The 27,926-nt window shown below is 38.3% G+C and overlaps 1 protein-coding gene across 1 annotated transcript; it reads right to left on the reverse strand.

The window, feature by feature from the left end:
• Nucleotides 1-27,890, reverse strand: LOC127630983 (beta-citrylglutamate synthase B). The gene is made up of 5 exons (XM_052108914.1): nt 27,182-27,890; nt 11,352-11,582; nt 9,186-9,272; nt 4,862-5,065; nt 1-3,369 (listed from the first exon to the last, which is right to left on the reverse strand). Exons 1-5 carry the CDS (start codon nt 27,342-27,344, stop codon nt 2,837-2,839), a joined length of 1,218 nt encoding a protein of 405 aa, XP_051964874.1. The 5' UTR covers nt 27,345-27,890; the 3' UTR covers nt 1-2,836.
• Between the last annotated feature and the right edge of the window lie 36 nt (nt 27,891-27,926).

Genomic DNA, 27,926 nt, shown 5'->3' on the forward strand with positions numbered 1-27,926 from the left:
TTAATATACATTTGTGTTTCTACTTAATGTGGTGAGGGATAAATAGACAAGCATCCAACACATTTTCAGGTTCTAGACATTTTTAAAATGTCTTTATTGTTGTTATTACGTCATAACATAACATCAATGTTAGCGTTCCATCACTAGTAATTTCTTTTTTTAAATTATACAACATAAATTGGTTTTTGGCATTTTGCTTCCCAATATAAAAAAAAAAAAAGGGGGGCAAAGAAATGAACACACAGAGTCTCAAAACATTTCCCTTTTCAAACCAGATTGTAGTGTTCATTAGCAGCAACTGTTGTTTTTGTTTTTCCTTTTTAGACACTGTTAATTACCAATGGATAAAACTCCTAATTCACATAAATCAGGGGGTATAGTGGTACCTTTTCAATCAGAAGGATCAGGACTTGGTTTAGTTGAATTATTTGTTTTCCACTGTGGCAGATCAAATGATGCCATTTTATCTCTCAGTTCAGACCCGGGAGTGTAATAACTGCTGTGGGTGTTTCACACAGGCATCTGTTATTTAAGATTCATCTCTCCATACTGAATTAATTCTAACGAAGTATTTTGATTTGGAGTGACAGTTTTGAAACTAAACATGGGGAGGAAACTTCCTGTTGTGGTGCACTGGAAGTGGAGGCAGAGTGTGTAAGAGTTTGACAACCATATGGCATGTTATACCAAACACCAAAAAGTGTCAATTTACAGGGACATTTGTTCTTGTGTGGGATCAGGTAGAGGAAGCAATTCTCTGGTCGCATGGAATGATGGAACACATCACACACACACACACACACACACACACACACACAAGACGGCAAAGCACTGCGCTTGAGGAGGTGGTGAGAAGAGTGTGCGTGTGTCTCAGGTGGTAAATATTGGTTCGATAATCTCACACTAAAACCAGTCATCACTCATCGTATTTCCCAAGCAAGATTATCGCATACAAGCCAGTTTTTCCTTTTTCAAGAAAAGAAAAACTATAAATAATAAGGAAAACAATAGACAACAGAACACTAAATATTATAAAACAAGAAGTGTAACTGTCTGGTCTCACAGCATCAATTTCTTAATATTTTATAATTGTCCATTTGTTTATTGATATACATAGGCAGGACTGTAAAGCATGAAATGTCACATATTCAAAAGGAGAGGAATTTGATCAAGGCTGCTTCCCTGAGTTGACCAATTTAAAACCTAGTCTTACTGTAAACAGTAGATAAAAATGTTAACTCTACTGTAAAGTTCACTAAAATTCTGAATCAGTGTGAACTGCATTTTCATTGATCTTAACTGTGTGACTTCTAACACCGTAAATCATTCAAGCTGGTCTGGATTGTGCGTTTGGTCCATTGTGAATTTGAGGTTTATTGTTATGTGCAGTTTGTCTTAAACTTAAGACTCCATGCAAATTTCTAGATGTTTCTAGAGTTGCTTAAAGTTAAAGAGAAGAATGATCTATGCACTAATATATCTTGAGAAGAGTACAAAGAAGAGTCTTTCTGGTTATCATTGGCTTTTGAACCACTGGGCTGAATTAAGAAACGTTCTAGCACCCATTTGAGTTGACACTTCAGTTTTATTGTTGCAAGATTTTTGTACAAACAAATCATTGAAGACAAATGGCTTATTCATCATCAGAGTTTAGTGTTGGCAAAATGTTCAGCCCTTGTGGTAAAAACATAAGCATTTAAAATTCTACTTTCTCTAGCTCTATGCAACTCAATGCTCAGACCCTAATATGTGGAATAAAACGATTTGCCTTTAGACATGAGATTGGCATGTGGTCAATTGCAGATCTGAATACTTGACATTGTAAAATGACGCTTGTCACACTATCTTCTGTAGCACCAATCCATGTACTGGTTTCAACTAGTTAAAAATGGTGGATAACAAGGATTGTTAAAATGGAGGCCTAATTTACAGAATAACCAGGTAAGTGATACTCATGAGAATTGATTTAGGGCCAGTTCCTGTGCACCAAATCCTCACTTGCACATTTAGGAATGTAAATGTTTATTGAGTCACTCAATTCTTGCCGACACTATCAGGGCAAATTAAATCTTTATGCATATCCTATCAGCAGTAAATTCATTTCAGGTAATTCAGGTAATTCAAATTCATACAGGTAGCCATTGCAACAGCCATACTCACTCGTAATCGGTCATACTCACTCTTGCTTTAAAGAGATTGAGGGGGCATCCAACTAAACTTTACAGTTTTTAAATTTGCTCACCCTTTAGGTGTCTATGTGTTCCCTGAGGGAAGGGAGGCACATGCCTTTGTATCACAGCGGGCAGCTGAATTTGGGTCCATTCTGTTGCACTCTCTCTCCCACCATCACACACAATGCATTCTACCTTTAGCCAGCCTTAATAAAAGGGTTTGTAAAAGCTCAAATTAATTAATTATCTTTCTTTATTACAGATTGAACTATTTCCTTGAGTTTGTTACCCTAACCCACAGCATGTACATCAGAATCCAGTTGGATTGGTAGCTGAGAGATTACATATGGGAATCTTTTACCGATAAAACCACTCTACAGTACATGCACCATCAAATTAGTGGCAAACGCATATTCAGCTGGTGCACCGCAGCCAAGTTGGAGTGTACACGATCTAGTGCACTTCCAAACTGCACTGTACACTTCAATAATTCTATAGTCTGTCAATGGAAAAGAAACATCAGGGGAGCAGCCTCAGACAGGGGTTTACAGGGAGGGTTAGTATGATTACACATGTGCATCTGTATGTATCAAGTCCACTTCAGTATGCGTGTCGCTCTGCAATGTTCGTGTATGCGTGTGTGTGTTTGTGGCTGTGATTCCAGCTCACTCAGTCAACAGTTTGATCTCACTCGCAAGTAGGGAATTGATATTGTAGGCGGGATCAGTGGCGACAGGGGCAGGGCCTGTTTCGTTTAGATCCACCTCACTCTCACTGGAGGTGGAGCTTGTGCTCATGGTGGATACGCCGTCGGGGATGGCACATGTAGCACCAGGTGGGCAAATCTCATTGGGGATACACACCTCTCTGGGGATGATCACCTCAGTGGGAATAAGCACCTCGGGCTCGCTGCTTGTTTCACTGGTGCTGGAAACTACAGAAAGCAGTGACATTTTCCTGCTGAGGCGGCTTGGAAGCAGGGAGAGGGCGTAGTCGGCCACAATGCCCGCCACATCCATGCCACAAGCCTGGTCGAAAGCGATGAAGCCCACATTGGCATTAGCCTCGCACACCACAAAGGAGCCATCGTTCAGCTGCAGCAGGTCGATCCCACACACGTCCATTCCCAAAATGTTGCACACCTGCACAGCCAGCTGCTTGCCCTGCTCACTGAGGGGGCACATCATTCCCACACCACCTAGAAAGGGAGAGCGTGTAAACATGAGCAGAGGCTAATGGGAAACACCTTTGGAGGTCATCATAAAAGTTCACGGCATAAAATAGTTCCTTGCATGTTTTGTGGCCAATACATTTTCATATGCTGTACATCAGTGCAGTGGTTCGTAATTAATTTAACCATTCCGGTTTAATCTCCTCTTTATGCTTTTGGATTAATTAATGATTCTTTTAGAACTTTTTAGCAAGAATATTTGAACATAAGAAATGAAAATCTTACTGCACTTATTACAGGGACAATTCCCCCGGAGCAACCTGGAGTTAAGTGTCTTGCTCAAGGACACAATGGTGGTGGCTGAGGGGATCGAACCAGTGACCTTCTGATTAACAGTATGGTGCTTTAGCCCACTACGCCACCACCACTCCACATTTTCTTTTGTGGATTTGCCAGTCATGAGCAGTGCTGAATTACACTGTTTTCCCTCTGAATCACTCACAAATCTTGCAGTTATAATGGAGTCCACTGGGGGGCACAGCGAATGTGTCATGGTGGTGTTAGGTGAGAGAAGAAATCATGGTGTCTGTACTTCTAAAGTAAAGCCAAGTTAAATTACAAGGCAATACTTACCATATTTTGATTCTTATTGAAATCATCTTAAATTGGTTTTTGGTTCTGCTTTTATCGGTGGAAAGAAAATGTGAACGAACTCAGAAGCTGATCAGACCAATATGTGTATATGTGTTAAATCTCTGAACACCATCAGAGCACATTTAATAAAAAGCAAACTTTCACCACTTGTTTTTTCTGAATAATAACAGCATCTGAAATCATACAAATGTTTATGTAGACGCAAGACTGAGTTTATATATGATCATTACCTCATGCCATCAGTATTGGTTTTTATGTAAGCTCTCCCCCCCCATTCTTAGTAATGCATATTGTTCATTACATTTTCCCAAATTACATTTATTTATTTTTTAAATCTGATTTTGGTAACTGTTCTTGGTAACGTTTGTGAATAAAGCAAAATTTAAATTTCAAGTATGTGCCTTACGCTTTCATTTTGACATGCATTTTAATTTACGAGTAATCGGGTACTTGCTTTTTTGTGGGTTAAAGTACTGAACTACAAAATAACTCAAAAATGCCCATCCATAATTTTAACAGAACAGATTTTTACTTTTTAATCAAGATACTTTCATACATTTTTCCAAAATTCCACCAATTACAACAAAATACATTATTACATCACTTACATAACTACACACTGTCATAACAACGACCATCCAGCAAGTTGGGCATGAAGAAATTAATTCACTGAAGCATCGTTTGTTTCCCTGCAGTCTGTGACCAGACTGATCAGAACAGACCTACGACTCATTTTCCAAAACTGCAACCCACCAGCATTACTGGATCACATTAATTCATCATGGACGCTGTATTAAAATGTATTATTTGATGACATTGTATTTCATATAAAGAGCAGGAAAGCCAAGAGTTTGTGAACGCATACCCAAAGAGCAGTTGCTCTGCATGCGTCCGTCAGTAGAGCAGCGCAGCATGGATCCAATCACTCTCCCGCCAACCAGTACCACTCGCACATCCCGCCCATGGCTCTCCTTCACATACTCCTGAAACAGGTATGGGGCGTCATGGCGAATCAGGTGACACAGGTCTGAGAGGTGGTGCTTATCCCGGGCCAAGAACACAGCTTTACCTGCTCAGACCAAAACATGCACCACACAATCAACTAATATCAAAATATCAAACTAATATGCCTACAAACCCAATGTCAAATCAAAGAGCAGATTTTAGGGTGAGGAAATGTACGCAGACTACAATTCTCAAATGAAACAACAGAATTTAGAAACGGCAAAGAGCAAAATGGAGTTATGCAATATCTAAGATGTAACTATATTACCATAGGCTGTAATTGTTCACCCAAAAAAGAAACAATTCACCATAATTTTTTAGATTGTTTTTCCAAACCCGTATGATTTTCTTCTGTAGCACATAAAAGGAGAAAGTAAATTGTGACTGAGCTTAACATTCATTGCATAGAAAAAGATGCATCTAATGACTCCTTTGGTTATCCACATAAGAAATAAAGTCATACAGGTTTGAAATAACATGAGTTTGAGTAAATTAAACTATCCTTAAAGTGCCTGAACCTTCATTTGAATAGTCATGTGCTATAAATGAAATGGTGTCAAACTCATCCCTTTAACACACAGATTATACAGACCAAGGTAGCAGCATACATTTTCACACACTATAGAATGTCCTTCTCATTTTTAATTAACACGAGGAAAAAAGAGTGGAGAGAAGAAAAAAATTAGAAAGTTGTCAATTAACACATCCAAAGTGATGTGTAAGACACTAATTACAGAGAGGCCTTGTTCAGACTGTCACTAAAAATCAGATTTTTTGCTTCTCTAGCTTGAATCCAGATGAGTTTTTGATAGTCTGGACAGCAAAAAAACCACATGAAATCTGACATTTCAGAATCTGATTCAAATCACATTGGGAGGTGGTTTCAAATGCAATTGAAATCGTATTTTCAGTTCAGATGCTCTGGCTTCTCAAATTGGATTTCAAATGGTCTTTAGCGTAACTCTTAATGTGACACACAACGATGACGGCTGTGTCTTTTTTCGAAGGCTGCATGCTAGGTAGGACGCATTCTTTGAAGGCTGCAGCACACCGAGGCTTAAAAAGGAGCATCCTCCTTTAAAAAAGTCTTGTTTAAATGAGGTGGCCTTTGTAGGACAAACGGAAAAGGAACATAACATGGTTGCTATGACAGCACGGCACTCTTTAACAAGCGTGAGCCCTTTGAGTGAGAAGGTAACAAATTCCCTTTGGAAGGGAATGCATGAGGTAAATTTTAGGAGAGTTAAAATGATGTAGAGAGAAAAGAAAAAAGATTTTTACAGGTGTAGTTTTAGTCTAATACTTTATTTTAATTATATATTAATAAAATAATACATATCATATACTCTGCACCCATCTACTGAGGTACTTCAACTTGGGAATTAACATCCCTTGCGTTTGAACATCATATTTATGGGCAAATTGGCGTTATTTTTTTTTAGACATTTCCGTTGAAGCAAAGAATTGTGGGGTGAGTGCCCATGCAGGATACACCTCATGCATCATCCGAACTCCTGTGAAAAAAGGTTGCATTGGAAGCGTCCAACTGGCTTTACGGAAAAGAGACTGCCTCGATGACATATGCGGCCGACAAATGCGACCTTCGGAGGACGCAGCCATCCAAACGAGACACAGTCGACATTAAAAAAATAAATAAATCAGTGACTGCAGCACGAAACATAACAATATTAACCAGTCTCCTCCGCCGCAGAGTTCTTCTTTGTGCGACGGAGGAATTATGCACCGCAACTGGACAGAGTGCTTATTTGGAGAGCGAGATGATGCACCTTCATTTTTCCCTGCATCTGTTTTGAAAGCATCATCATGTGGGTACACCCATGTCGTTACCAAAGCAACCAATGCAGATAGGTTGGTTATGTCTGAACGCGCAAATCCGATTTGATCACTTGCAACTGACTGCGGACAGTCTGCCTGAAAAGATCTTATTTGAGAAAAAAATTTATTTGCCTGCAGTCTGAATATAGCCAGAGACACCCTTTTAGAGCAATCAGGGTTTAACTGCACCTCAAGGGCACAAAGGAGAGAGATCAGGCCTGTGATCACAGTGCAACTCTCCAGGTGTCCAACCATAATTCTTCCCACCCACACCATTGCCCATTCGTTTCTGATTATTGGATAAGGAGCTTTACATTTTATATATAAGATAGTCCTAGCCAATTAAATATTTTTAAGCCAACAATATGTATTCACTAAAGACATTCTTTACTTTTTATTATTCATTTCCATGACTTACCCAGGCCTGGAAATCACATTTTTGAAATTCCTTTAATTTAGGCTACATGACTTTGTGACCGTGAGAATGTTGACAAAATTCGTCTTCATATAACACGAAACCAAATCCCAATGTTTCTGTGAATCAGATGTTAATGCATGCATGAACCTGTGAACTAAATCATTCTGAAACATGCAGAGACTTACTAGGCTGGCCAGAGAGTACTTTCCTTCACAATAACATACAGCAGTTCTCTCGCTCTCAAAAAATAAATAAAAAAAAGCCCTATATGGTTTCGGTACGCATGTTCCACAGATTCCTTTAAGAATATGACATTTCAAATATTAATGAATTGTTAAACAATAATTTTGGCAATTCACTCTAATCACAAGCATTTTATTAAAAGTTTTATGAAAATTACATTAATGATTAATCACTGGAGCCGTTTTGGAGCTGGTATTTGATACATCACTCATGTTTTTGAATGTATCTCTGGTGTGTATGATGCTGACCCCTGAGAACCACTTATTGAGTGATATTGATTTAGTGTTGTTCATTAATTAATGGTATTAATTGTATCAATTTTGTTCAGGTCAGACCAGATCTGCCCTTTTGGGGCTTTTCCACTGCACGGTACAGCTCAACTCGACTCTGCTCACTTTTTGGGGTTTTCGACTGGATAGTACCTGGTACTTTTTGTAGTACTACCTCGGTTGAGGTTCCAAGCAAGCCAAGCCGATATTAAATGTGACGTCAAAACCCTGCAGAAGTGTAATTCTCACGTCACTGGATTTGCAACACAGGACACCAACCCGCTACTTTTAAAGTTAGCAACAGCGATAGCATTTGTTCACGTGACTTTCAAATTGTAAAAAGAAATGGCTGTGCGCAAAACCACACCATGGTAAATAAACGAAGTTCCTCTCGTTAGTGACGAACAAAATGACGTGAAACGAAAAAGTCTTTCAGGAAGTGGCTTAGCTGTTGGCCGCACACGGCTACCAACAGAGTAGGGAAAAGTGTAAAAAAATAAATAAATTGAGTGACTACAGAACCATCAAGGACCACAACAGCCGGAGTTGTTCAAACCGAAGAAAGTGTAAGTGGTTCGACCAAATGGACACTATCTATGGCAATAGACCGGCGAGCAATGGGAGGGAGAGTGGATGGTTGATGGAGGATGGTATGTTTTGTTACGTTAACTCTATATTCTGCTTAATAGCTTCACTTTATTTAGTTGACCAGCTACTGAAAAGCTTGCTTCTAAAACAACCAGGCCAATTTAACGGTTACACTTGTGTAAAATCACCGTGCAACAACTGCTTTATGCTGCACAATGAGCTAGTAGCTAACAGGTAGCAGTTGTGTTAATGTTTGTGTTGCGTTTAAGATGTCACGGCAGTAGATGCGGCGTAACTATGACGATCAGCCTATAATCCCACTCACGTTGAGGTGGCACTAAACTGCAGTGGAAAAGCAAGCTCAGAAAAGTAAAGTGAGCAGAGTCGAGCCGTAATGTGCACTGGAAATGTGTCATTTGTGGTGATCAAGTGATATTTCTTCTGACCGTGAGACTTTAAGCTAATTCAGAGTTGCTTTGGTGTAACTCTGTAGATCAGCAACTACTGTTAAAACAACAGCAGTTGCAAATAACTGATGCATATCAGCACACAGAACTCACATTGCTTGAGAAACTGCAGGACAAAGGCTCTCTCTATGAAATGAGAGAGGAAGACAGACAGCCTTTGTCTTTGGGAGCTACTAGATCACTTTAATCTTAGACTTCGAGATTCAGCGTGCTGTATAACTTCTTTATGTGTTCTCAGGGCTGTTGAAAGTTTGTCAGCACCCATATCTGAAGTCTGAAGTTGTGTCATAGCACTGCTTTGAGTTCCTTCAGCCCCCAAAGGACTGATAATGAGCACAAGCTGTTCTGCGATCAGTGCTTTACCTCTGTGTCCGCGAGCATTCTTCACCACCACAGGGTAACCTAGAGGCTCCGCTTCATCGATCATCTTGCGGAAGTTGTCATGTCCCCCTGGAGACGTACACACACGTTGGTTAGTGAATATGTAGAGAATGTCTTTTAAGTGAGATTTGAGTGTGAGATTCCTGAGCGAGCTGCAAACAGCTCTAATGAAACAACCAACACTAAGACATTCAATGTCCACATGAGAAGGAATGACAGATTGTTTTTGCTACGCACAGCTTTTTCCATTTTCTGGTCAGCACTTTGTTCAACTACGTGGCCATTTTTTGAAGAATAATGGCTCTAAGATATGCAAGGAAAATTTGCAATACAGATGAAACATGATAGCCACATGTTTGACAAAACATGTGTCCATGATGAAATAGACAAAGGATATGGGGGGAGGGGGGAAACAAAGGAACAAAGCAGAAGAGAAAGGAATGGGTATAAATATAACTTGAGCTTGAATCCAACCCATAGCAAGTACAATTGCGGGGGTTTTCGTTTAAATAAATACTCTATGCTTTTGAAGAGAAAATGGCTCTTTATGGATGCAGCATTTGTTGAGCTGAGCAGATGAACTGTAGTAGCTATAAATGGGGGTACAGAGAGAGAAAGAGGTATGCAGGGTATGTCAGACAGGCCTCTGCCAGGAACACGTCACCACAGCAGATGTAACTGCTGTTATAAAGCACCCTACCAATCTCTTTCTCCCTCTGCTTAAGGAAAACCTATATGAAAAAACAATCATGAGGGCTTTTCCTTTTTTTCCAAACAGGAGGCTGTTGCATAAACAGTCTGTGTGTGTCTGAATAAATTATAAATACAGACGTACACACACTGAAATAAAAAAAAAAAGTAATTATGTTGTGAATAATTATATATACACATATATATATATATATATATATATATATATATATATATATATATATATATCTCGATTTCATGCATTCATTTAGTGCAATTAATAATTAAAAAAATAAAGGTTAAAGAAACTAATGCAATTAATCATGTCCTTAGACCGCAATATGGAATATTACTACCATCGGAGCAATACAAGCTTGAAGTACCACCTGTTTTCAGCAGGGGGGCAGTAAGCGAAACTCCAACCGAACAAACCAAACTTAGGCTTAGTTGGGCTTAGTTGACACTAGAGATAGCACAAGATGAGAATGCATGAACGGCATGCAATTCCAAATGCAGTGATCTCGACTCGAGATGTGTTTTTCTAAGTTTCAAATTATGTTTAACTTTACACAGCAACCTAAAAGCACTATGTTGATGATGCAATGCAAGTGAGACACTCTTTAAGCGTCCATCTGGGGCAGGGGTACATGGACGTGTTATTCCCCCCCCAATTTGGAATACCCAATTCCCACTACTTAGCAGGTCCTCGTGGTGGCGCGGTTACTCGCCTCACTCCGGGGGGTGGAGTAAAATTATCAGTAGCCTCTGCTTCTGAAACAGTGTCATGCACAAGGTGGCTCGTTGTGCATGACACCGCGGAGACTCCATATGTGGAGGCTCATACTACTCTCCGCGGTCCACGCACAACTTACCATGCACCCTTTTGAGAGCGAGAACCACTTATCGCAACCACAAGGAGTTTACCCCATGTGAGGGGTGGTAATCAGTGTCAATACTCACTGAGCCCCAGCCCCCCATCATGGACGCGTTCTTAGACTAATTTAAAGTCCAATCTCAGACAGATTGAAGAATTTAATTGCAAAATGTATTGCTGTGGAATGTAGGCTAATGACAGGCTTATGTTCAACAACATAGAAATAAACAATATATTGCCTTCTAAAACTACTTTTACTATTGTTTTATCAATGCTTTACTCCTCTGCCAGAATAACAAAGCATTTTAGTAGAGTTCAACCCAAATGCATTTATAATATAACCATGTGTACAGTAGCCTATATTGTTGATTTGTTATTATTATTTTTGTCATTGGTCGATATTGGAAGCCACATACATTTCTTTTTTATTCCAAATAATAATTTTCTGTTATTACAGGAAAGCATCAGCCAGAATTTCTATACAAGTGCATCTCTAGAGAAAGTTGAATTTCTTTGTAATTACTGTATAATTAAGTATAATGTTTTTTCCACATTGGGGAAATGTAAACATGAGTTTGTCTCACCATATGAGTAGGTATCCGGTAGAGGGACTCCATGCCCAGCGAGCTCCTGGAAGGTCCAGAACTTATTGACACAGTTAAGGATGGCCTGTGGGCGATTGACCAGACGGCAGCCTATCTTCTCCAGGTGACGCAGGACAGTGATGTCACTGTCCGACTGGACCCATGGGGTCGGAACACGCACTACTGCAACCTGCGGGTACGAGGTCACGATCTCTTGCCCGACCCGTAGACCTGAGAGAGACAAAGAGACCGATGAATAACATGCTGCAGTGCTTTTTCAGTGCAGGGACTTTGAACAGCAGTTGGTGTTTCAGCCAGTGCAGTATTATGTGGAGGGATTACAATCGTGTAACCGGTTAACCAATGAGAGCCAGTGTTTCATTCAGAGACGTCACCTCCTCTCTCTCCCTCGCACAAACACACACACTCGACATATGAGCTGGCCATGGTTCACAACACACACACACACACACACACACACACACACACACACACACTCGACACCATCGCTGTAATACAAAGTAGCTGAGATCAATATCCTCCTAAGCAATGCACAAGGACTGAAACAATTAGTCTACGTTATCAACAAAGTCGATAATAAAAAATTGTCAACAAATTTTAATTGTCGAATAGTCATTTAATATAATTTAACGTAACATTAGATCATATGAAACTCTAATGATGACGAGCGAGAGCAGCACGTGCCTGACTGATGCACACAATCCAGATGCACTCTAAACATTCCAAACAGCTTCAGGTGATGTAGATTGCAAAGTATGAGGGAATAATCCAAAATAAGTAAATACAGAAGCCCTCTCATTGTGAAATAAGCAGAGCAAAACTTTAGCATCTTTAAAGGGAACACGTTTAAAGGAAAAGTTCATATAATAAGGAAGCAGGTCATGTAAATAACTACAAACTCTTCTGAGTTACGTGAAGTGTCCCGATCTAAGGGGGAAGAGACTGAACCTGCACCCAGCTGATGCACACTCTGTCGCAGGGACGCTTGTCCCTCGAGCGCACCTGTGCTTGCTGCAGCTAGATTATAACGTGATGGCTCGTGACTCATTGGATCATAATATAGGTCACTGTGCATTTCGTATGGTGAATAAAATGTAAACATTAAAAATACAAGTATTTAAAAATCCGTCAAAAAAAAGATGCATTCACCCGAGAAGCAGTATATACACGACTATTTAGACTTACTTTTAGAGAATAGATATTGAATACAAGTATGTTTTGTCTACTGTACTCACATAAGTATAGCAAAGTGAAAAAAAAAATACACATACAAAATACACAAATATTTAAGATACATCCTCTTAAAGCAAGTCTAAATATCTTATATGTTGCTTCTCAAGTAAATGTATTTTATTTTAAGGATTTAGACCATATTAAAATGGAAAACAAGCCAAAAACACTAGATAATAATAGGATTTTATTTGCAGTGAATGTTTTACTGAATTAAACTTAAAAGTATTTTTTTTTTCTTTAATTCTGTGAATGTCATTTAGAGGTATTTCGAAAAGATGATTTATTGTTAGCAAGCACGTTTAATACCACCTTTAAAGTCAGGGCACAAGCTGAATAGTCAATAAGTTAAGAGATAATGATTAATCGTTGCAATAAATCACAGAATAGTTGTTCCAATAATCGTTAGATTAATCAATTATCAAAATAAACGCTAGTTACAGCCCAATGTTACACAACACTGCAGAAGGACATTTGCTTGCTTCACTTCTTTATTAAAGGCATTTATGCCGACTCACTAGCCCAGTTTAAACGTATCTAACCCACTGTTTAAATAACACACAATTTTGCCATTGAACAAAACAACAGCAGAAGAAAATGAGAAAGGGTTTCAGAGAACACGGCATGACGCTAAGCACGTGTCAGAGCATTTTAAGTGGCGGCAAAAACAATAACAGGAAGTGTAAAACATTGCACAGAAAATTAGCCATGAAAGCAAGAGACAAAGCATGAATGTGTCTGCAATCTCTCTCTCTCTCTCTGTTTTTCCGCCATCTTAGGATGGAGCAACACACACGACACAGCATCTTCAGAAGCATCTGCTACCTCAGCACTCCCTCTTCCTCTCATTAATAAAAGCAGATGAGACTTCAATACATGAAATTAAAAGAGTAGGAAATGAAAATGTGCGTGTGATATATATATATATATATATATAAAATGACATTTTTCAATCTTAGAAAACAATACACTTTATATAGGCTGTAACTGAAAGGCCAACTGAAGAATCATATGCTCAAACCGGCCACACTGATTTCCGGAGGAAACGACATTCATGTTCAGTTTCTGTGCTGCAGTGAATCAGCAGCTCAATAAGTTGTGTGTGTGTGTGTTCTTGCTTCATCATATGGGTGCCTAAAGGAAACAGCAAAAGATATAGCTTCAAATATATCAATCAGGTTTTTCACCTTGAATTGTTCTTAAGCATTCAAATTCTCAAATAAAATGTTCTTAAATATTGACGTAAATAAAATATTAAAGTTAGGATAACCTCACATGTGTCTTAAATCCTAAAAGGTAAGATGTTTAATTAATTTACTTTGTTTTTCCATGTCGAGTCTGGGGTCGCAGTGGGCGGTTTATGAAGAAATTAAATTTTTGACTGAAAATTGTTGACTGTTTTGTGTTTAATTATATTTATATTTTCAGCTTGTAAACCATGTAAATGCTTATTAAATAAAAAAAATAAATGTTGTTTTGAAACTTCTTAATGTGGTGACCATTCATGCTAATTGAGCGCTGTATGCAGCGCATCTCGCTCTCCGAGATATTGAGTTCATTGAGACATAATAATTATAACATTAGAAAGCTGAGACTTTCTTTTTCACCCCCCCATCCACATCCCTATCGGAGCTGGACACAGTGGAAACAGCTTCCGCCACCTTTTCCCATTTATCTGCCTCATACTTTCCGATGTGATATAATTATCAAGCTTCCCAAGGATAACTTTTTTCAGCTCTTGTCTACTTAAGTTTTTGTTCTCCCCCCATGTCAAATTAAATGTTATCAAATGGTTAACAGCAAGTAAATTCTCCTATGATGGTTAATGTCATTAACCTAACACATCTCACACACTTTGTATTTAAAAAAAAAAGAAAAAAAAAAGAAGAAAAATTATATTATATTATAATATAATATAATATATATAATATAATATATATATATATATATATATATATATATATATATATATATATATATATATATATATATATATATATATATATATATATATATATAAAAATAGATAAATCTATCATTACAATTTACCAGTGTTGAAGTACTGAATTTGTTGTAGACCATTAGACAAGGCAACTCTGTCACCAGGCTTATCAGACAATGTCAAAGCCTGTCTTTGGATTCTTAAGAAAAAATTTGATAACATCTTAAGAATTGAAAAGAATCTTAGGAATGTTCTTACAAACTTCTTTAGAATTTATCCTAAGAACTTAATTAAATTTTAATCTCAAGAACATTTGTGAATTTGGCCCCTGATCTATATAAAAAAAAAAAACTTTAATTACTCTAATTACTAAACCAATATTTTAACTTAATACCTGCACTATTACGCTACATGCATCAACATAAAGTGCATTTCAAACTCAACTCAACATATATTCAACATTCGGAAGCTGTGGGTGGGCCTAGGTTGCTCAGCAATTAAAGACGCTGACTACCACACCTGGAGTCCGAGTGACTCCAGTCAGGCTTCCTAAGTAACCAATAGGCTTGGTTGCTAGGGAGGGTAGAGTCACATTGGGTTAACCTATTCGTGGTCGTTATAATGTGGTTCTTGCTCTCGGCAGGGCGCATGGCAAGTTGTGCGTGGATGGCATGGAGAATAGCGCGAAGCCTCCACACGCAGGCAACTATTTGTCCTCCACCCCCCAGATTGAGGAGAGTCACTGCGCCACCAGGAGGACTTGGAGCGCATTGGCAATTGGGCATACGAAATTAGGGAGAAAAATAAATAAATTCAGAAGCTGTACATCACTATAGAAAGAACCTTGCTATTAATATTGCTATTAATATGGATGTGAGAAGGGTTTGGGATGTCGCATCTCGAGTATTTTAATCATACACTGAAATCTCACATCTTCATCAACGGAGTATGGCAACATCACTTCATGGCAAAGAACACCACATGCGTTTTAATTATTGTTTCATGGATGTCTGAATTAACACAGAGTGCCTGCTTAAAAACGTTTTTCGGCTGACCTGCGGCTATGTGCATCTTTCTCTGGGTAATAGCGGCGTACATGATAATTCATATATCGATGCATTACCTGTGTACAGCACTTGCATCGAGTAATGTCTGCAAACAGTGCCTGTTTTGTAAACTTTGACCATTGCTGTTGTAATTGACTGCAAATAGAAAATGTTCCTAGACACGAGACTTGAATAACGCAGGAGGCTTCTCCATCAGCAGCTCGTTTTCTCCACTTGTCGTTTGCCATTTTCAACACACAACGTGTGCAGAACAGCGATGTCATAAATTTGACCCACGTGAAACACAGGCAGAACGTATCCATTTACAGATCCATTCAGGTGCATTAGCGGAGGTTGTAACCATGCCTGTCTGTTTGATACTTTGTTTTCTTCGCCAAAACTTGTGCTCCAGATGAGTCATTAAATTTGAGGTGAACCATGGTGCCAATGCTTACTGAACCATGGGCGGTGAATCGTATGGTTATTTTTAAACATTTTTTTTTTAAACAGCAGTTACAACCCTATAGTGTATATTCACTTTTTTCATTTATCTGATCGGACGGCGATTTCCTTTTAATTCCCTCTTAACTGGCAAAGTTTAAACTCTTGTTTTAGTGCAGCAGATGATTGACCGGTGAGGGATGGTTCTTCACTGCTGCCGGGACGCATTCAGGACGGATTAGCGTTTACACCTCAAACGTAATGTGTTCAGATGCATTTTTACCATATACGTATGTGGTTTTTGTGATCCAATTGCAAAACGTTTTAGACCCTGTTTAGACCTGTATTTAATGCTGACCACATATGCTCGGATCATCAAAAATGCATCGTAATACCAGGTGGAAACAGGGTCATGGAAAACCTAAACTTGCAGTAAAGCAGTGTATATACATTTGTTTAACCTACTTCAGAGGTAATACTGTGAAGATGAGGTCAACTGGTATTAGAAGCAGGAAGTTAATCAGACACAAACCTGGGACAAATAATCCTCATCAAGGGATACCTATAATTTAGTGCTGGCAAAATTCCACAAAAAGATTCCAAAAGAAAGAACTCCACAGAATCATTAAAATAAATAAAAATAACAATAAATTTGACATGTCCCCAAGTGCGTTTCAAAATTACAACTGCATTTTCAGGGCTCAACAAAGACTAAACGTGATTGGGCAAGTGATATGTTGTCACATGACTGTTATTGTACATGCATTTTTATGACTTTGACATGTTTCAAATTTGTGTTTCATAGTTTTTACTTACACTTCCAGATACTATTGCAAATTAGTATTAGTGTGCTTAGGAGGGCTGTTTGAATGTGGAGATTTATAGATAAATAAAAGGACTTAAATATTGATCATCTTTTCACCCACGCTGATCATATCACATCTGATGACACAAATTTAAATACAGGAGTCACATGGATTACATTTTTGCTGCCTTTATATGCTTTTTGAGTTTCAAAGTTTTGAACCCTGTTGAATTGCATTGTATGGATCAACAGCTGAGCGGAGATGTTCTTCTAAAAATGTTTGGATATATTAAATTCCATAACAAGCAATGTTCCTACAAGAGCAATTTGAGCTTGATGTACCACCTTGAAGTAGTAGGGGGCAGTCAGCTCCAGCTGTCCAGGCAACATGCCTCGTCAAAACAACGAGCAGGCAGCTCAGCTGTCCACAGACTTAAAGGTGGGGTATGTGATTTTCTTTTTTGACCATTTTTTCAAAATAACTTGAAATCCTATTCCTAACCCACTTACTGGCTGTAAATTAGAAGCACTGAAATGAAAATTAAGCAATTTAATCATCTGTGGAACGGGCAGGACTCGAAAAACTCCAGCCAATCATTTTCAAGACCATCTAGAATCATTGGACAGAAAATGTGTCAATCAAACGGTCGTACCATGCCCCCTCCCCCACCACCCTGGCGCGCGTGTCCCGTTCGATGCGCATACTCAAAGCTTCGTGACCCAGTAACAGGAAGCGATTGTATTTATGTATGGAGAATAGAGCTTTTATAGTGCTAGTGGGGTTGTTTCACATTTCTATGAATCCTGTTTTGAATAGAAGACTGCTGTACAGACGCCAGGGCTGGCTATGTTCTTTTTTTTTTACAGTTATGAGAAAATCAGCTCTACACATTTCAAGAGTGGTATGCGAACCCCTCCTCCTGCTGTGTCAACAATTTGCTCTGAAAAATTGTCTGACAGGTGAATGCACTGTTTGACTAGTGAGTCTAGAACACTGCGCATCTGAGTTTTCGCTCGTGCATGATTGCGCGTCCATGTTTTTCGAATGGGTGGAGTCAGGGCCAGCATTGGAGGAGAGAAGGTAGGACCTTAGAGTTGTGTATTTTCAAAATCTGCCGGCCGTTTTGCAAATCACATACCCCACCTTTAATTTGCACTCAAAGACAGCTGGACTGAGCACAACAGAATACGGGGGATCTCAAGAAGTGTTTTTCAAAGTTTTAAAATGCCTTTTACTTTACACGTTGTGCTAACACAGCACTGAAGACTAGAGGCACTGAAAACAAGTGAGACACCCCAAAAGCAGGGCTCAATGCTAAAGATTTTTTCTACTGGCCCTGCCAACATTTCCACTGGCCCCAATACAAAAATTAAAAATATCTGATTAAATAGGATTTAAAAAGTGTGTCCAAAGCTAAATACTTTGTGTGTGTGTACATATATATATATATATATATATATTTATATAACATTTTAATACAATTTCCCCAAAAATTATTTTACATTTATAATTTGCATGATATGATTTATGCCTTATGTAACCACTTTACAGATATAAATGAATAAATACATCATATTAACCTCAGCCATCATGTGTTTTTAAGCAAAGAGCTCTGTAGAGCAGATTATGGGTTTTCGGTCACCCGTTTAGTCATGCGGTCAACTTTTAAGCTCTGTGTAGTTTTTACAAGCAGGATCAAATATTTGGTCACTGAGATAAAGATTTGATTATTGGTTAAATGTAATAAACCTATGAATCCCTGTGAATGGAGACCATGCTTTAAAATCGGTTGTGACGTGTAATATAGGTAGGTAGTAGGTAGATATTTTACCTCATCTGTGAATTAAGAGTGTGGATATAAACATGAAATTAGACAACCCAAACAAGACCAAAACTGACTGATACAAAAAGTACATAAAGAAAATACATGTACAGTCCACAAATGAGAAATGTAACAGGTGTGTTATGGATGATATGAAGTACGACTGTTTTAAATATTAATCTTCACCCTGCAGCTGAACAGCTATAATAATAATAGCAATAGTGATTTTGCTTCTATTCATATCAAACGCCATTAACATATAAAAATATTGACTTTTTGAAAAACATTACCTAATTAAATGTATGCTTGCATATTGGATACTGAACAGTTCAGATTTCCAGCCACATGTATAAGGGTACCACAGGGTTTAAAAAAAAGTTTATTATGTCTCATTCAGTGGTTAAAAAAAATTCATTAAAAATTCACTTTTTTTTTTACGGTGGGAACAAAACTCTGTCCTTTTACGAGTGCACGCTAAACACAGTCTAAGCTGCATGGAGAGAGATGATGAGTGAGAGATTAAATTACAGTACAAAAGAAAGACACTATGGATTTATTGTGTTAATATGGATTTTATAGACAGATGCCGTTTTTAGAATGGAAAAATTCACAGATACCGTGATGGTATCGGTGGCCGAGTTATTTTGAACTGGAATGAAAAAGGACCAATTCTATGATGATTATTCACCGATCTGACTATGCAAAGTTACTCAGCTTTCTTAAAACAAATATTTTTATCAAAAGAATATTTGACATTATTATTATTATTATTATACATTGTGAACAAATTCTAGAAATGAACACTGAGAAAAATACAATAAATAGCTTAAACATCAGTTCAGTATAAGTCAGTTGCTGCCCATTTAAATAAAGAATAAATAAAAATACAATAAATAACTAAATAAACATCAGTAGTGCTGTTTAATATCAGTCAAATTATGACTATTTTAATACTGCCAGTCAATTACTGGCAGGTTGTAAAACAAGAAGCATTTACACCTGCCGAGACAAGAGATAAAGAGTGGCAGCGGTGTTACACCGTATTCTGATATACATGTTCAGGGGAAACATTTAACGGTGGAAAACCATCCTTCTAAATATAAAATTGTATAAATGCAATGACTTGAATTGTTCGGTTGGAGGGAGTACCAAACTGTGAATCCTTAACAAACCAGTTTGGTGAATACATGTTTACACATTAGCTTCCACTCAGTTGACAAGCAATGAAACTTTGTTACATGGTTAGCTATAAGCTCACTGTCACAGAGAGAAAAAGATGGACCAGCATTGCATCTCACCAACTAGGTAACAGCATAGTGCGAAATCAACACAGACACACAATCCACCACCGCACCATTGCCTGATGAGCTGCAAAAAGATGCTCTGGTGTTTAACTTTCAATCTGCTACATTACTTACTGCACTGACAAACTATAGCTGGCTAACAGCAAACAGACATGAGTGACATGGTTGTCAGGGACAGGGTTAACGTTATATTAGGTATATTGAAAGGGGAAAATGATGGGTTCATCGTTTATTAACTTTCCAGTATGCATTTCACAAACTAGTTAGCAACTTACCATGAATATCTCTCACACTGGCCCCAGGCCATCCTTATTGTCAAGCCCTGAAAAGTGTCTTGTCTAATGCAGGAGTCCACAGACCAACAATTAAAAATAGAGTAAAGGGAATTAGACCAATAATAGCGTTATGTGCAAGGATATGGAAACAAAAACAATATTTTGACTTCTAAAAACACATTTTGTATTGTCTAAATGCTTTACTTGTCTGTTGACACAATATAATATATTTGAATTATCTGAACTATAATGCTTATTATATAGTTATAAATATTAAAATTATGTTTTAAATTACTTTTCTGTGTAAATACTGGAAGTGACTAATTTCTATTATTTTAATTAATTGGCACATCTTGTAATTAATTTAATTCAAAACAAATTCATTTCTTACACATATAAATTGTATAATGTTTTTCCCTGACTCGGCCCGCAGAAAAAAATAAATGATTGTACCCTGACTAAGAGTTAACACGTTCATCCAAATTTGTAACCAAATTTATGTTAGTGTAAGGGCTCAAATTGTGTATCCATTCCTTCGTAATCCAGACATAAGCTTTGTTCCATTCTTCAGTATGTGCATGTGAACACACACAGACTAGACACAGCAGAAACTCTCAAATCGGTCATCACCCCAACAAACTAAAGCTGCCCACTCTTCTGCCAATGATCCCACATTAGTTTGGTTCCTATTTTACAATGGCTTACATCTGCAGGCTGGAACAGGGTTCTTATTACAAACCAATGCTGGAGCTAAACTGATTACTTGTGTAGTTACCTGAATTCACAGCAGTGTAATCACACACTGAAAAAGACGCATGTCTCCAACCTAACCCAAGTGAATCACTTTCTGCTATGAGTGGGTGATATAAGCAAATAATTATATTGCAATATTCTTGAACTTTTCTGTGGATAACAAACAACACATCATAATACACAGGATTTTAAGGAATAGTGATTCAAAAACATCTGAAAACAAAAAAGGTTCTTATTATTTAAAATGATGTCCAAAGAAATGGAAGGCCTTCTACACCGTCATATGCATTCTGTCCCATATGGAATTTTGCTTAAACGCTTGACACATTTCTACCAGTATATCACCCACCCCTATTTTCTGCACATGTTTAAATGCAGTCTATTCTATTAGAGATAATCAAAAGGAACTATTTCAATCTAATATTGAAACAACAGATTGAAATCTCCACACAAAGACATTTTAACAACACCTCTTAAGCCTCCTCTTGTTGTGGAACCACACTCACACATATAATAGGATTTCATAGATATGAAGAATGTCCTGGGAAAGGCCTTTTGAAAAAGATCGATCTGCAGTTTCACTTACCTCCAACCAAACCCCACTCTGAACCCTGAACTAAAGTCAGATGCAGTCACATGTGCAATATCTGCATGTTTTTGTATATTTGAGCATGCTGTCGGTTTCTACATGTCTAGTAAATTGGTTACATTTCTCATCTTAGAATGGACACTAGACATCAAAATGTAACACGTACCCAATTTGCTGCATTACAAGATGTGAAAATTTAACCATCACTAGTCCTGAAATGGATTGCTTATTGATTGTATTCAGTGTTGGGGAGTAGCTAACTACATGTACCGATGGTACTAACTTAACTACATTTTTCAGTAGCTTGACAGTAGCTCAGCTGCTTTTAAAACGGGTAGCTTTTCCTGTAGCAAATTACTTTTTCCAGCAAGTAGTGGTGTAGCGCGAATAATCGCTACATCATGTTGGCAAGAATATAACTAATAGCCAAACTTTTACTGGCAAAACATCCGATGATCTGGCAGCATATTTCTGTCTGCTAATCAGAATCAGGCAGCGTCGTCTTCTTTTGTAATGGCAGATCAGAAACCAAAATAGTGAATTATCATCATCTACTGAGAGCTTATTACAGCTCACTTGGATAAGAAGTGATTGTCTGATGGTTATGTAAAGCGAGCAACTACAGTTTGTTTACCTTTACAAGACATACTGGGGCAGGTATATCTGAAAATTATAAAAGAACACCATTATATTCTTCTATGAAATAAAGAATGTTTCAGATGCTTTGTTCTTATTAGATCACACAACAGCATATTTACCTTTACTATTTTAAATAAAATAATTCAAAAAGTTATTCCCTTTTGAGGTATTTTGTTTGTTTATTTTGCTTATCATCTGTGCGTTATTGAAAGCAGCGAGTGAATTATTATTATACAGTATACACTCACCTAAAGGATTATTAGGAACACCTGTTCAATTTCTCATTAATGCAATTATCTAATCAACCAATCACATGGCAGTTGCTTCAATGCATTTAGGGGTGTGGTCCTGGTCAAGACAATCTCCTGAACTCCAAACTGAATGTCAGAATGGGAAAGAAAGGTGATTTAAGCAATTTTGAACGTGGCATGGTTGTTGGTGCCAGACGGGCCGGTCTGAGTATTTCACAATCTGCTCAGTTACTGGGATTTTCACGCACAACCATTTCTAGGGTTTACAAAGAATGGTGTGAAAAGGGAAAAACATCCAGTATGCGGCAGTCCTGTGGGCGAAAATGCCTTGTTGATGCTAGAGGTCAGAGGAGAATCGGCCGACTGATTCAAGCTGACAGAAGAGCAACTTTGCCTGAAATAACCACTCGTTACAACCGAGGTATGCAGCAAAGCATTTGTGAAGCCACAACACGCACAACCTTGAGGTGGATGGGCTACAACAGCAGAAGACCCCACCGGGTACCACTCATCTCCACTACAAATAGGAAAAAGAGGCTACAATTTGCAAGAGCTCACCAAAATTGGACAGTTGAAGACTGGAAAAATGTTGCCTGGTCTGATGAGTCTCGATTTCTGTTGAGACATTCAGATGGTAGAGTCAGAATTTGGTGTAAACAGAATGAGAACATGGATCCATCACGCCTTGTTACCACTGTGCAGGCTGGTGGTGGTGGTGGTATAATGGTGTGGGGGATGTTTTCTTGGCACACTTTAGGCCCCTTAGTGCCAATTGGGCATCGTTTAAATGCCACGGCCTACCTGAGCATTGTTTCTGACCATGTCCATCCCTTTATGGCCACCATGTACCCATCCTCTGATGGCTACTTCCAGCAGGATAATGCACCATGTCACAAAGCTCGAATCATTTCAAATTGGTTTCTTGAACATGACAATGAGTTCACTGTACTAAAATGGCCCCCACAGTCACCAGATCTCAACCCAATAGAGCATCTTTGGGATGTGGTGGAACAGGAGCTTCGTGCCCTGGATGTGCATCCCACAAATCTCCATCAACTGCAAGATGCTATCCTATCAATATGGGCCAACATTTCTAAAGAATGCTTTCAGCACCTTGTTGAATCAATGCCACGTGAGAATTAAGGCAGTTCTGAAGGCTGAAAGGAGGCAAACACAGTATTAGTATGGTGTTCCTAATAATCCTTTAGGTGAGTGAGTGTATGTATATATATATATATATATATATATATATATATATATATATATATATATTTTTATATTTATAATAATTACCATCAAGCAGAACTATCTGATTTCTCCATTTCTTAACATTTAATTAACTATTATTTTCATGTAAAATAAATCAGATAATTGGTAAAAGAAATAATTTATGACATGTATTATTATGCAATAATCTAAGATGACCATTCGTCCACTTTTGTTGGACCCGAACAAACCGAACAAATATTTGTAGAGCAACCTCTGTAGGTGACCTATAAAGCTGGCAATTGCATGTCAATGGCAAAACAGTCAGAAAATACAATGAGCATGAACCCATGTGAGGGGAGAAACAAGCGGAGTCTTTTTTTCACATATTATCCACACTAAATATTATGTGACAAGAACAAAAAATGCCAGCCAAGGAGAGTTTGTCATAAAAATGTGATCATTAGGAAAGTAGGCTACAACTGGCTACAGCGGGACTGAAAAATGTGAAGTATAGGCTAGTATAAAAATTATTTTTTAAATGGCATCTGATCTTTTTTATTTTTTACAATTTTATTTTATGGCCATTATTAACTGTATTCATGTTTCTATTAATTTAAAGTATTAAAAGATTTAATAATTTAAACACATTAAATATTTAATATATTAACATCATTAGTGTAAATGTTGTTATTAATATTATTGGTTTGATAGTAACATTAAAAAAAAAAATTCCTCATTAAGAAGCTTCAATGTAACTAGCTACTTTTTGATTGTAACTTGTAGTGTAGCTAACTACTTTTTCAAAAGAGTTGCTTGGCTGTAGCTTAACTACTTAAAATTATGAGTAGCTTGTCAAACTACAGTTTCAAAGTAGCTTCCCCAACACTGATTGTTATAAGTGGTGAAACACACAAAGTGGGCGATAAGATAACAATAAAATAAGATAACTCGACATGCAACTACAGTGTCTTTTAAGAGGATTACAAATAGTGTTAATCGTACAATTATGTTATAGAATTTTAAAGAAATCATGACAGCGCCTAAAGATCTTGTCTTTCAAATGGTAGTGTTTTAAAAATTACAACATTAGCAAGTGAAGAGCATGATTTTCTGTCTAAATTTGTGTGTGAGAGAGAGAATCTTTCTTTATGCGTGTCATGACTATGTGCTGACCCACTCCGTTCCATGTGTGAGGTTCAGTGTTCGACCAGTCTTATGGGGGATCCCCACCCCTTGCGGTTGGGGGTGTTGTAGATTGATCCATGCACTGTATTGGTGAAATCCGGGTATCTGCAGTTTCCACATATCCATTTTATACTTTTTAATAGCCTTTTGATGACCTTCTTAATTTTTCACGTTCTCTGTTCCTCACTGGTTGAAAGGGCTTCCAACAGATACAGCCCATATATTCTCCAGATATCACATAGTTGTCGTTTGTTCCAAATTGCAAATAGACCATGTTTGATATGAACAGATTTACAATTATCTTTGTAGCAGATATTAAAATTCATCTTTAATTATTTTTTGTAAAGAGTGTGAATCTAAATGTTAATTTCACTATAAAATATTCTGTTGTAAAATATTTTATTTTTACAATATAATGAATGTTCATATTCATTTTAAAATTGGTTCGTTCAGTGTGGGACTTTTATTTTGAAAACAAAAAAACAACAATAATGTCCAGAAGGGCTTTTGGGCATCACAGCTGTGATAAGTGGTCTTTTGGAATAAGTGCATTTAAATTTTTAAAGAGACATGACAACAACAAAAAATATTCAAAAAGACATTAATTATTATAAATAATTAATTCACAAAATATTTTGAGCAACTACATCAATATCATCAGAGATGCTCAAATATTGCACACCATTGTGATGGCTAAAAATAGACGATAATATGTGTAAACTGAGCAGTGCCATTCACTGACGTGCAGGAGCTGTGTGTGCATTTGATATATTTACTTATTAAACAGTCTTTTGTGATTCTCAGAGCTATCGCACGTCTTCAAGTGGCTTTGAATAAAATGCACGAGTCATATGAACTACTTTTGCGTTTTTATGGTTCATTTTTTTTAGCTTGACAGTAACGAACATGACTAACACACAGTATCGGATTTGGATCGGGCACGTCGGACCGATACACTATCTGTCTAAAAGCTTCAGTATCGGAGCTTGGATCGGTAAATCTCTAATAAAAATATTTGGGGACCCCTCATTAAGTCTATTTTTTATTTATTTTAGGGGGTCCGCCACCCCGTCCCTCAGTTCGAGCATTGATCACATTGATGATGTAACTCAATAGAATGTTGTGATCTCTGGGGCTTTAAATCCCAAAGCTGACCAACTGTCCACCAACTCTTAGAAGATTACACACAAAAACACACCAAGCCAAGGACCTCTCCAGTTGCGCTGCTGTCATGCTCTGCAGACAGCCTTCAACTTTTCCATTAAAGTAGGTCAACATGCTTTCAGTTTGCTTATTTTGTCTATTGGATTTTCCTGTTGCTTCCCCAGCTGATTCAAAGCAGAGCCGCATTGGTGCATAGCCACTCCCTTTACATCAGGTCCATGCGAAATGCACTATGACACATTCTCCATCTGCTACCCCCCAAAAGAATTGTGGTCACCTCCCAAGGCAACGTTCAAAACAGCCCCATCCTCCCCAACACTCAAGATGGCATAGTGTGTCATTATATGACTGATCCTATACTGGTAAAAACAAGGTACAATAATCCACGACTAAACAGATTCCGTATTCAAATTAGATAGGTGTGAAAAATCATTTAATAATGTATACCACAAGTTTATTAGACAATATCTGATGACTACCATTACGTCTCTAGAATGAATAAACTGTGATACCAACACATCTGTAAATGTTAAGACACCTCCTGAAGAGGCTTGCACGTGACTAATCGACAATTTCGATTAAAGCCCTTTGTGATGTTTCGGGCGAATGCGTCAATATAGTTAATTTTATTCATGTCAATTACAGCTTGCAAATTAAAGATGAAAACTCAAAACAGTAAGATGTATAAAAAAATAAACTACACGCGTGTAATTATAAACACCTGGATAACTGCTCTTTGTGAATGTCGCGCCATCTGCGCTCGAGGCTTTATGTTGATAATGAACGCGCTCGCGCCGCACACTCGTGACTGTTCACTCATTCGCGCGCACATGTTGCAACAATAAACGACGACATCCGTACACTAACGCCAGTAAAGTTGTTTTTTTTAACCGGTATTTTAAAACGGTCTCTCTTCCATCAGCTTGGCTGTGATGGCTGAAAGTGGGTTAGGCGGTCACGCACACGCACATCTACACAAAACGCGCACACGTAAACATTCACACAGTGATGCACATCCGCTCAAAGCAAGCACGCTAACCATCCACACTGGCCCGTAATTTAGCCAAGTCAACAGTTTAGACAAAACAACAACAAAAAAGACACATTTCAGTGTTTGAAGCGGAAACAAATGCAGTGCGTGTAAGGTATTTACCGAGCTGCCAGTCCGTGATGGTCAAGACGATCTCATCCATTAGGAGATAACGGAATTCAACATCGTCCTCGATGCAGCGCTCCTTCAGCGCTCGCAGGATCTGGATCTGCGGGTACTCCTGGCTGATCCGCCGGTCTGTGATAAACCACACCCGGGAGCACATGTTTTGGAGGTCGGAGTGTGGAACTTCAGGTAGAGCGACGAGGACACGAAGCTGAATCCACACAAAGAGCTGCAGCAAATGTCCACCTTATTTGAAACGCGCCGTTATTCCGGTCCGACTAGATGCAGTATACCACTGGAATACGACTAAAGACACCTAAAATCGCTTTTTGACTAGCAAGCGGTGAGAGGCTGCCGTTTTGCCTCCCAAATAACCGAAAGGTGATAACGCGGCCCCCCACCGACTGGCAATAGGAACTGCCCCCCAAAACGGGCTAACAAAAGCCTCGCTAATGAGCCCGGCTCCTACCGCTCACAGCAATTCAGAGTTCAACGACAAAGCCGAAAACCGCGACAAAATTTAGAGAGGGCGGATGAGAGGCTAGATGTTGTAACGAGTGATGCCCCTGCTGCTGCTCTCAGCCCTACGCCTCGGCTTTTCCAGCACGCGCTTCGCATTTACAACTCTTTCCCTCGCGCTCATGCACGGCCCTCGTGAGCCAATGAGAGAGAAGGGCTCGCTCTCACACCGACCAATCGAAAACCAGGGTCCTCACCGCGGCAGCTGCTAAATCCAATCGGA

This window comes from Xyrauchen texanus, chromosome 37, assembly GCF_025860055.1.
Source record: "Xyrauchen texanus isolate HMW12.3.18 chromosome 37, RBS_HiC_50CHRs, whole genome shotgun sequence".
Classification (NCBI taxonomy): Eukaryota; Metazoa; Chordata; class Actinopteri; order Cypriniformes; family Catostomidae; genus Xyrauchen; species Xyrauchen texanus.